Below are 11,073 nucleotides of genomic sequence, written 5' to 3'. Positions count from 1 at the left end.
ATAGCAGGCAACAAGGTTTATGATGTGGCAGAACATTCAGTGGGATGGGGTGCAGGAGTTATAGCTTTGAAAACATAGGAGAGGTGAAAATAAAACACCCTGTTGTTAGGATGGTCTGATGATTGGTAGGCCTTTCTATTTTTTAAAATCAACTTGCATGTTGTTAGCATATTGTTTTTATGGTTTTGAAAAAGTAAACTCATTGCATACAAACACAGAGTGTGGGGGATTTGCATTATATGTACAATGTTTACAGCCAGACTAATCGGAGACTTTTTAAATATAATAGTTGATAATACAAAAATACTTCTCTATTGACAGCTAAATGGATAAGCAAAATGTGATATATACATAAAGTGGAATTTCATTCAGCCTTCAAAAGGAAGGAAATTCTGGCACATGCTACAACGTGGATGAACTTCAAAGGCATTATGCTGAGTGAAATAAGCCGGTCAATCACAAAAGGACAAATACTGTATGATTCCGTTTATATGAGGTGCCTACAGTAGTCAAATCCATAAAGACACGAAGTAGAATAGTGGTTTCTAGAAGCTTGGAGAGTGGGAGTGGGGAGTTTAATGGGTACTGAGTTTCAGTTTTGCAAGATGAAAAACATTCTGGATGGATGGTGTGATGGTGGCATAATAGTGTGAATGTACTTGATGCCACACTGAACTGTACACTTATAATGCTAAAATGGCAACATTTGTGTTATATTTTTAATATAACACAAAAATAAATACTGAAAAAAAAACCGCACTGTGATGCTGGGGCTGGGGCTGGGGCTCAGGCTTCACGAACCACATTTCTGTGTTACCAGTGCCCCATGTTAGAGTTTGTTAGACTTTGCCAATAATCAGGATGGGGCTAGAGGGACACCCCAAGGCTGGAGGAGGGAGAAAGAATTCACTTCTTCATCTTTGTTCTCTGTAGCTTCCTGTTCCTATGAGCAGCACCACCTTGCCATACTTCACCTCACAGCAGCAATTTCTCCCCAGGGCACCAACCAGCACCCTCTTGTCAAGGTTCTAGGTCCCAGGCCCCATGGGCATCCACCAAATGCCAAGCTAGGAAGATACATTTGGAGAGTCACACACTGGCTCTATGACACTTTAGACAGGAAGTGCTACTAGTATATGTCCCTTCCTCCCACAGCCCATTCAATAGAATAGGTCACATGATCTGTTCCAGGAGGCAGCTGGGAAGTGTGGGAAACAGAGGGAGAGTCTGGTGAGTACCAGGGTGTCAGACACATGCTCCAGTCTCTCTTAGCTTCCTTGTCCTGTCAGCACTGGAGGCATCTCTTGTGCTAACATTTGTTTGACCCTGACACAGGCTCCTAAAACCCTTGTAAATTCCTAATTATATTGATTCTGGGTGGGCTCCTAGATGGCTCCTGGATGTGGACTGATCACCAGAAAGACCAAGCCATGGTTGGAAGCTTGGAATTCCCATCCCCATCCCCCATCCTCCAGAGAGGAGAGAGGGGCTGGAAATGGCGGTACTAATTGTTCATGCCTACATGAGGAAGACTCCATAAAATCCCACTAGTAGGGGATTTGGGGAGCTTCCAATTTGGGGCATCCACATAGCAGGAGGGTGTAGACACTCTCCTGCACTGGGGACCCTCCCAGACCTTGCCCTGTGCATCTCTGTATCTGGCTGCTCCTCGGTATCCTTTCATGAGCTGCTAAAGGTAAGTGAGTGCTTCCCTGTGTTCTGTGAGCCCTTCTAGCAAATTAACTGAATCAAGAAGGGGGCACGGGAACCTCCAATTTGTAGCCACGTTGGGTGGAAGTTGTAAGTAATCTGGGGACCTTCTACTTCTGATTGGCATCTGAAGTGGGGCGGGAGCCATCTTGTGGGACTGAGCCCTTAACCTGTGAGACCTCCAGGTAGACAGTGTCAGAATTGTGTTAAATCGTAAGACACCCAGCTGTTGTCATGGAGAATTGCTTGGAAGTGTTCTGTGTAAAAGTAAAGGGAAAACACACAGGAGATGGAGAACTGGGTTTTTCCCTACTCAGGAGGGAAAGACTCGGTTTTTCTATTCAGGCCTAAAGAGCAATGGCCAAGGAAGCAAAAGCGGGGCCATTGGGAGCAAATTATACTGGCAATTCAAAGTTTGGTGTTTGACAAATGTTTTTGTGTCTCTTAACCAAGAGGTATCAGTCAGGGTAACTACTGTGTGGATGGGCGCCACCTACTGTCCATGCACAGTCATTCTTCCGGAACCTGCCTGCTCTGGGTTGTAGGACTGGCTCCTTCACCACGTGCTTTCTAATTGTGGGGCATCTTATTGGGAGGACCAAGGAGGATAAGGCTTTCTGGCCCTTGAGATCTGGGCTTCAATTTCAGCTCTGCCCCTTAGTCACCTGGGGCAAGTAACTTCTCCTCTGAGCCTCCATTTAACCTTAAATCTAAAATGAAAATGACACCGCTTAGATCTGTGAAGGGGATCTTGGGAAAATGCTTTGTGAACTGGAAATAACTGGAGGCAATAGAAAGAAGCATGGTCTGCAGTTGAACAGGCCTGGGTCTGTTCTTTAAAATACTTATTGTGCACCAGCTGTATGCCAGCCACTATTCTGCATGTGGGAAGGTAACAATGAATAAAGCAGACAAAATTCATGTTCTTATGTAGTTAACATTCTAGCACTCCAGTTTCTGAGTCATTCATTCATCTACAGATATTTTCCTGATACTACTATGTGTCGGGCACTTTCCTAAGCAGTGGGCATGGAGGGATTCCAATATGGCTGGAGCACAGGGAGCAAAAGGACCAGGGTTGAACCAGGTTTTATGGGGCTTAAAGCTTTTAAAGTTTAGGGTATTCTTTTCTTAAAGAGAAAGAATACAGTCCTAGCTGGTTTGGCTCAGTGGATAGAGCATCAGCCTGTGGACTGAAGGGTCCTGCGTTCGATTCCAGTCAAGGGCACATGCCTGGGTTGTGGGCTCGATGCCCATAGGGGGCATGCAGAAGGCAGCCCATCAATGATTCTCTCTCATCATTGATGTTTCCATCTCTTTCTCCCTCTCCCGTTCTCTCTAAAATCAATAAAAATATTTTTAAAAAAGAGAAAGAATACAAAGTCATAAATACAGAATTTGTTAGGAAATAAATTTTTTTAGAATAACAGAAGAAATAATAACAAATTACAAAATTTAAAAAGCTGACAAATACCACAAATATTATACAATCTAGATAGAGCCAACATATTTTTACTAATTAGCTGCATGATATAACTCTTTAATAATTTTTCTCTACTTTTTTTCTGTATATTCTTTGATCATCTCGTCATAAGACAATGATTTTGTTGTTGTTCATCCTCACCTGAGGATTATGACCTAATCGCCTCCCAAAGGCCCATCTTCACATTGAGGGTTAAGACCTATACTAATAAAAGGGTAATATGCTAATTAGACCGGACATCTTCCGGACGACCTTCTGGACAAAGCCATGGTGGTGGGGCCGAGGCAGAGGTGGTTAGAGGCGATCAGGCCAGCAGGGGAGAGCAGTTAGGGGGATCAGGGCAGCAGGGGAGAGCAGTTAGAGGGATCAGGCCAGCAGGCAGGTGAGCGGTTAGGAGCCAGCGGTCCCGGATTGTGAGAGGGATGTCCGACAATCAGGCCTAAACTGGCAGTCAGACATTCCCTAAGGGGTCCTGGATTGGAGAGGGTGAAGGCTGGGCTGAGGGACACCCACCCCTCCCCCCACTCCCATGTACAAATTTCATGCACCTGGCCTCTAGTTTTAATATATGAGCTTTGGGGGAAAACAAACATTCAGCCCAAAACATCTCTGAACCTAAATTAAATGTATACCTAATTCAACTGTGCCTTAGCTGCATCCTTTGGGTCCTCCATTGCCATCACCAACACAGTGTGATAGAAAGTGGGAGTGGGAAGAGACATTGATCTTAAAGGATTACAGTTAAATATCTTCTGCCAAATTTCCAAAAACATGTGCCCAGGTGAACACATGGCTATGTTTCCCCCAGGACCGTGGAGGGACCAATGAAAGCAAGGGCCCTAAAACTGAAGATTCACTGTTGTCAAGATAAACCCACCCATCCAAAATGAAGCTAGAATAATAAGCATGGGGTAGACCATGCAAAGTCCTATAGTTGTTGGAAGGGAATTTGGGTTTTATTCTAAGAGCAACAGAAAGACTTAAAGGGCTCTAAAGGAGAAGGTCAGGGGGAATGTGATTTGATTTATGTTTTTCAAAGACCCCTCTGGCTTCACTGTGGACAATGGGCTTAAGAGAGGCAAGTGACATGAAGGAGGCTGTTGGAGCTTTTTCAGGAGAAAGGCAGCTGAGGCAAGGGTGAAGTGAGTAGAGACAGTAAGAAGTGGATAAAGTCACATTTGAAGGTAGGATGGTGGGCTTGCTGATGGATTGACATTAAGGTAGAGGCCAGGAGGGCATCAAGGTGTCTCAGGCATCTGCTTGAGTGGTTGCTGGGACACTGTTCCCGGAGGTGGGAAACAGGAGCTACACCTGAGTTTGAGTCCTGTCTCTAGCACTCCCAACTATGTGACCCTGCACAGGGTGCTTCTCCTCTCTGGGTCATGTCCGCATTGCAAAAGGGGCTCTACCTTGTGAGGTTGTTTAAAGGGTAAATGAGACAACCTATCAACAGGGAGCCCGAGACCATATCAATAACCTATACATTGGATGCCATTGCTGTTCCAATATTTATTAGTATTTACTATGAAGCTCAGGGAGGAAGCCAACTTTGGATCCTTATGGTCTAGTCTGACTTTTCTTACGTTCTAGCAATTGGCTTTGGCTGTTGAAAACTGATATTCCAGGCAGAAAATGTTTTCTGTCCCCAAGGGTTGGGCCAATGTGAATGATTTTTTTAATTTAAAAAAAATATTTTTATTGATTTTAGAGAGGAAGGGAGAGGGAGAGAGAGAAACATCAATGATGAAAGAGAATCATTGATTGATCAGCTGCCTCCTGCATGCCCCCAACTGGGGACTGAGCCAGCAACCTGGGCATGTGCCCTTGACCAGAATCGAACCTGAGACCCTTCAGTCCGCAGGCCCACGCTCTATCCACTGAGCAAAACAGGCTAGGGCTGGATGATCTTTTTAATAACAGTAATAATAGTTAACATTTATAGAGCATTTATCATTGCTAGGCTCCTTACAGGCTTCATCTCATTTATCTCTTACAATACCTATATGGCACAGATACTTTTATTGTTATCATTTCCATTTCTCAGATGAGAAAAACTGAGGTTCAAGGGATTAAATACCGTAACTTCTTCAGGGATCCCCTTAGCTAGTTGTATGTGGAAGAGATGCGACTCCATCCTAGCGATGTTCAGAGACCAGGGAGAGGGGTCAGACATTACTACCTTTCACAATTGTTCGGTAGGACCCTGTCATCCCCCTGCATCGGTAAGGTTTAAGTTCAGAGAGTGCCTAGAGTGCAAGGACATAGCTGGTGAATTCGTGCTTGGAGCGGAGTGCCTGGCCCCTGCCCCGCCCAGCCCCTGCCACTCCGCCCACTCGCCCCGCCCAGCCCCTGCCACTCCGCCCACCAGCCCCGCCCAGCCCCTGCCACTCCGCCCACTCGCCCCGCCCAGCCCCTGCCACTCCGCCCACTAGCCCCGCCCAGCCCCTGCCACTCCGCCCACCAGCCCCGCCCAGCCCCTGCCACTCCGCCCACCAGCCCCGCCCAGCCCCTGCCACTCCGCCCACTCGCCCCGCCCAGCCCCTGCCACTCCGCCCACCAGCCCCGCCCAGCCCCTGTCACTCCGCCCACCAGCCCCGCCCAGCCCCTGCACTCCGCCCACCAGCCCCGCCCAGCCCCTGCCACTCCGCCCACTCGCCCGGCCTCTCATTAGCTGGCACCCAGCCACTCTGAGAGCGAAGCGCCTCAGACTTGTCGCTCTGACCCTGCATTCCCTTCTGGGGCGCACCTGTCCCGAGATCCGCACTGAAAGTAGGGCTCAGCCTGAGGGACCCCGCGGGACCTGGGGGCTGAAGGCGGCTGAGCGGTGGGGCCGCGGCCGCACGCCTCCCCGCACGCGCCCGCCGGGCTCCTCACGGGCACCAGCCGCGAGGCCCCCGCCTGAGGGAGAAACTTCTGGGGCTGGAGGCGCGGCCCCGTTCCGAGTCCCTCCTCGGGGCCGGGGCGCTGGCGGCCGCCCCTCTGGCCTCAGTTCCCCGCCGGGAGCACCGGCCTGGGCCTTGAACCCTGAGGAGTGCCCGGTGGGAGGAGCTTTGGCGGCCCTGCGCCAGGCGATCGCCGTCTCCTCACAGCCCCGGACACCCCCGCCCCAGACCCTCCCCGCTCCCCGCCCCGCCCTGCCTGCTCCCTGAGGAAGCTCGCCCTCCTCGGCTCTCCCCCGAGCGCGCGCCGCTCCCTCCCGGGCCCCTCTAGGGCCGCCGCCCGGCTCCCCGGCTCCCGGCTCCCGGCTCCCGGCTCCCGGCTCCCGGCTCCCGGCTCCCGGCTCCCGGGCCCCTGCGCCCGGTTGGCGTCCTCTCCCCCGGCACCCGCAGCACCTGTGGGGTCGGTGGGGTTTGCTCTGCGAGAGGCACGTGCTGAGGAAAGTCAGTGCCTCGGGGACATCAAACCACAGGGCAGGCTCCTTTTCTTCCTCACGCGCCTGGAGCAGTTTAAAAGGACCAGCTGGAATTTATTCCAAGATACCAAACACGCACATATAATTTCTGAAGGAAAGAAGCGAGCGGCCGGGGCGGACGCGGCCACAGACCTTGACCTCCAGCCGCCTGCGGAGGACGGAGGGGCGCGGCGGGCGGAGGAGGGAGGGGCGCGGCGGGCGGAGGAGGGAGGGGCGCGGCGGGCGGAGGAGGGAGGGGCGCGGCCGGCCTCGGGGCGGGGATTTGGTTCTCGGGCGGACGCGGGCCTTGGTCACAGTCCCGCTGATTTTAACGCTGTGGCTGATTTGGTTTTGGTATTTATTTTGGCTCAACTTGCTCCGAACACTTTAGAAAGGAAACCAAAAAAAAGAGAGCAGCTTTTATGGTGGCCGCTTAAAATGATTTATAAAGGGTGTCCCAAAATTCACGCAAGAAGTAATTTTGATAGAAAACACAGGTTTATAATTAAACATTGTAAATTTTCTGTTGATTCATAAAGCATCCAGTATAGGGTTATGTGTGGGATAGCACATCGGGTAAACGGCCTCCGCGGCTTTGCTGGCACAGAGGCAAAGCCGTGGTCTTCACTGGTCTTCACTGTCCCTGCTCCTGGGCCATCATTGGTACTTGGTGATGCTTATCAGATTGAAGGGATTGACATCAAAGGGCAACAGATATTAGAATCTGATTCAATAAACCAAGCAAAATTAGGCTTTTTTGTTGCTGTTAATGCTCACGCAAAATTCAAATCTTGCGTGGATTTTGGGGCGCCCTGTACGTGAGGACCCGCGGATCCTCCCTCTGGGAGTCACCAGGCACTGGGATTCCCTCTGCTCCGTGCGGACCCGGAGGTTCTTGAGGAGAGCGCCTGTGCAGAAACATGCTTAACTTCTCCGCTGGCAGTGGTTTACTTCTGCCACTCTCATCTCAGAACATTTGAAGCTGATTCCTGTTTCCTTTCTCGCCTTCTTTTTTTTCTTTCTTACAGTTTCTTGTTTTCTTATTTTTTCCACTTTACGGTCCTTTGGAGTTTTATTATTTCAACTTCAAAAATTACTACATTGTTGCCCCAGCCGGTTTGTACCTTGGTTGCGGGCACATCCGCAGTGCGGGGTGTTCAGGAGGCAGCTGATGGATGTTTCTCTCTCACCCATGTTTCTCTCTATCCCTCTTCCTTCCTCTCTGTAAAAAAAAATCAATAAAATATATTTTTAAAATTAATATATTGTTGAGTAAACCAGAGCATCTTGAAAAGAACAAAGAAATCCGACTCCCGGATATAAAGCAATAATCCCACACGTCTCAAATTCCTGTGTCTTAGAAAAGAGGTGGCCTGTGTTCTCTTTCCTAGTTTGGCCCGCCTTTTCCAATTCATTGTTTTTTCCCCCTGTTTCCATATCTTTTTTTTCCCCCCCTCAGGCTCCCTCCTCTACTTATTTGACCATATGAATAAGAGAACCCTTTATAGGATAAAATAATTAAAATGCAAACAGGGATCAGTGGTCAGGATACCTTTAAACCAGGGGTGGTTCACAATCTAATAGAGCTCTGTCATTCGTTTATTATTTTGTATTTTAAATAAGGGTTTCTTCTTTACGAAAAAATAATTTGAATTGAATAACACATGGAACTAGAAGGTAATCTGAGCGTTATTTTATAGAACGAAGGAAAAGTGTTTTTGCTTGCTGTCAATTAGTATGAAAAGCTTTTGTGATCAAATTTTAAATAGCTTTTAATGTTCTCTCTTGTTCACTAAACGCAACTAAGGAACACAGGCAGCATGTTCTACACACATGTGCTTATGAGTAAGCGGGGGCCATTGGCCAAAATCTGGCTTGCCGCTCACTGGGAGAAGAAACTCACAAAGGCCCATGTATCTGAATGTAATCTAGAGATAATCATTGAGAAAATTATTTCACCTAAGGTATGTTATTGTTTAAATATAGCGTGTGTTTGCCATGACTTACAGAGAGGAAAGGAATTAAAATACATTATATCATGAAACATATTTCCCAGGATGTTTTATTTCTCAAATGGTCTCTCTTTTAGTTCCTATAGCACAGCAGTTCTCAACCTGTGGGTCGCGACCCCTTTGGGGGTCGAATGACCCTTTCACAGGGGTCGCCTAAGACCATCGGAAAACACATATATAATTACATGTTGTTTTTGTGATTAATCACTATGCTTTAATTATGTTCAATTTGTAACAATGAAAATACATCCTGCATATCAGATATTTACATTACAATTCATAACAGTAGCAAAATTACAGTTATGAAGTAGCAACGAAAATAATTTTATGGTTGGGGGTCACCACAACATGAGGAACTGTATTAAAGGGTCCGGCATTAGGAAGGTTGAGAATAACTGCTATAACATTTATCATCTATACATATAGATGATAAATATATCATATATATATCATATATGATATGTATATATATATTTTAGAAGCCTGGTGCACGAATTCATGCATGGGTGGGGTCCCTCAGCCTCGTCGGTGATAGAGGCCTATCAAGGAGCCAGCCAGCGGGTGGGAGGGACCATGGGAGGCTGGCCTGCTGGCCCCCCTGATCAGGGCCTGGGGGTTGGGGCTGTGGGAGGTTGGCTGTTGGAGTGCACTGACCACCAGGGGACAGCTCCTGCACTGAGCGCCTTCCCCTGGTTGTCAGTGCACATCATGAGACTGGTCAATGGGTCATTCTGGTCGTTCTGGTCATTCGGTCGTAATGGTTGCTTGAGCTTTTATATATATATATATATATATATATATATATATATATATATGAACTGTGTTATGTTTATCATAAATAGATTGGACTCTGAAGGATAACGGCCATGTCTTATACATATTTTGCAATCGTTTCTCATCCTCTATCAGATTACTATGTACATAGTAGTATCAAATAAGTATTCCTTTTAAAAAATTAGTGAATAAATAAGGAGAGTAGAACAAAAAAGGATTGAATATAAATGAAAATATCTATGAAGACACTTCATAAACAATAAAGTATTATGTTCATTATAAAAACCATAACAAGCTATTAGAATTTACACTAAGATAGTATTTTAATATTTTATAGGTTAAGTTTTCTGCTTGAGAGGACAAATTATAATTTTAAAAAACCAACCATGTATAAAGCAGTGGATTAGGCTTTATGTTCATTAGTTTTTTAAATATTCGTAATAATCCTATGCAATACACTTCTTTTTGCTTCAGTGAAGTGTGGTAGTTAAGAGTGTGGACTTTTGAGTTGGTCAAATTTAAATTTAATTCCTGTTCCATCACTTAATAGTTGTGTTACTTTGGGCATACTACTTAACATCTCTGAGTCTCATTTTTTTCTTCTGTAAAAAGAGGTGGTTGTCTAAATTAACTTAATGAATGAATCAAAACCTCTCAGGACAATGCCTGGCACAGAAGAAGTATATAATAAATTGTAGCTATTGTTAATAAATTGAAGTTCAGGAAGGTTAAATGACTCAGCGTTAGCAGTTGAGCCAAGGCTTGAACCCAAATCTGCCTGACTGCAGACTTGGTATTCTTCCCATGAAGCCCATAATAGCATACTTCACTTAAATGCCACATTAGATTATCTTCATAGAAGAAAAAAAATGTTAACTATTTTACTAGGTGAGGTAGAAGTTAAGCAATTCACTTTAAATAAGAATACAAAATGTCTGATTTTAAAGAGAAGAAATTCTTATGATTTTATAATTGTAAAAGAACAGAGTTTGTGAATCTAGTTTTTAATATTCTAATACCTTAAAAATTCTTGAAAGGTGAAAATTGCACTTCGGACTTCAGGACATCTTCTCTTGGGAGTTGTTCGGATCTATAATAGGAAGGCAAAATATCTTTTGGCAGATTGCAGCGAAGCATTGCTTAAAATGAAGATGACATTTCGCCCAGGTATATGTCTTGGTTCCCTTTTGCATTATTTCAGGTGGGCTCTTTTAATTGGCAGAACTCCATAAATCCAGGTTGAGTATAGTGAAAGTAATCTTTTTTTTGACTGAACTAAGTTTCCATGGTTAAGTACAAATTATATTCTTTCCTTCATTCTTTACATGTGTTTGTAGGAAAAGGTTATGCTTTCAAGTGGAATGTTTCTGTGTGTTTATGTAAGAAATATACACAAAGCTACCACACTTGTGCAACACACTCTGATATTCAGTTTTAAATGTGTTACTTTGTTTGCCATATCTGTTTTTGCCTTTTGAGATAAATTAGAAATAGTGTAATTGACAAAACCTAGATATCAATAACTGTCATTGTTTTCAGAATTCTCAAGACCCCTTAAATAGCATGCTATTAATAAAATATTTTTTAAATCTCTAGATATCCCAAAGTGCTAGAGATTTACATGTAATATAAATATAATGCCTTTAAATTTAATTTTAAGAAATCATTTTCCATCTTGTATTATGGTTATTTAGTCACAGGCT

The 11,073-nt window shown here is 45.4% G+C and overlaps 1 protein-coding gene across 2 annotated transcripts in view; it reads left to right on the top strand.

Moving 5' to 3' along the window:
• The first annotated feature begins 8,397 nt into the window (after window positions 1-8,397).
• RAD21L1 (RAD21 cohesin complex component like 1) overlaps window positions 8,398-11,073 on the top strand; it is a 28,585-nt gene continuing 25,909 nt past the window's right edge. For both annotated transcript variants that reach the window (XM_036311615.1, XM_036311614.1), the window contains exons 1-2: window positions 8,398-8,548; window positions 10,408-10,537. In XM_036311615.1, coding sequence (XP_036167508.1) covers window positions 8,405-8,548; window positions 10,408-10,537 — 274 coding nt within the window. In that variant the 5' untranslated portion in view covers window positions 8,398-8,404. The remainder of the gene's footprint in view (window positions 8,549-10,407; window positions 10,538-11,073) is intronic.

The sequence above is a fragment of the Myotis myotis genome, unplaced genomic scaffold, assembly GCF_014108235.1.
Source record: "Myotis myotis isolate mMyoMyo1 unplaced genomic scaffold, mMyoMyo1.p scaffold_m19_p_58, whole genome shotgun sequence".
NCBI classification, from domain to species: Eukaryota; Metazoa; Chordata; class Mammalia; order Chiroptera; family Vespertilionidae; genus Myotis; species Myotis myotis.
Note: the sequence above shows the minus strand (reverse complement) of the source record. Positions and strands in the feature narration are given on the sequence as shown.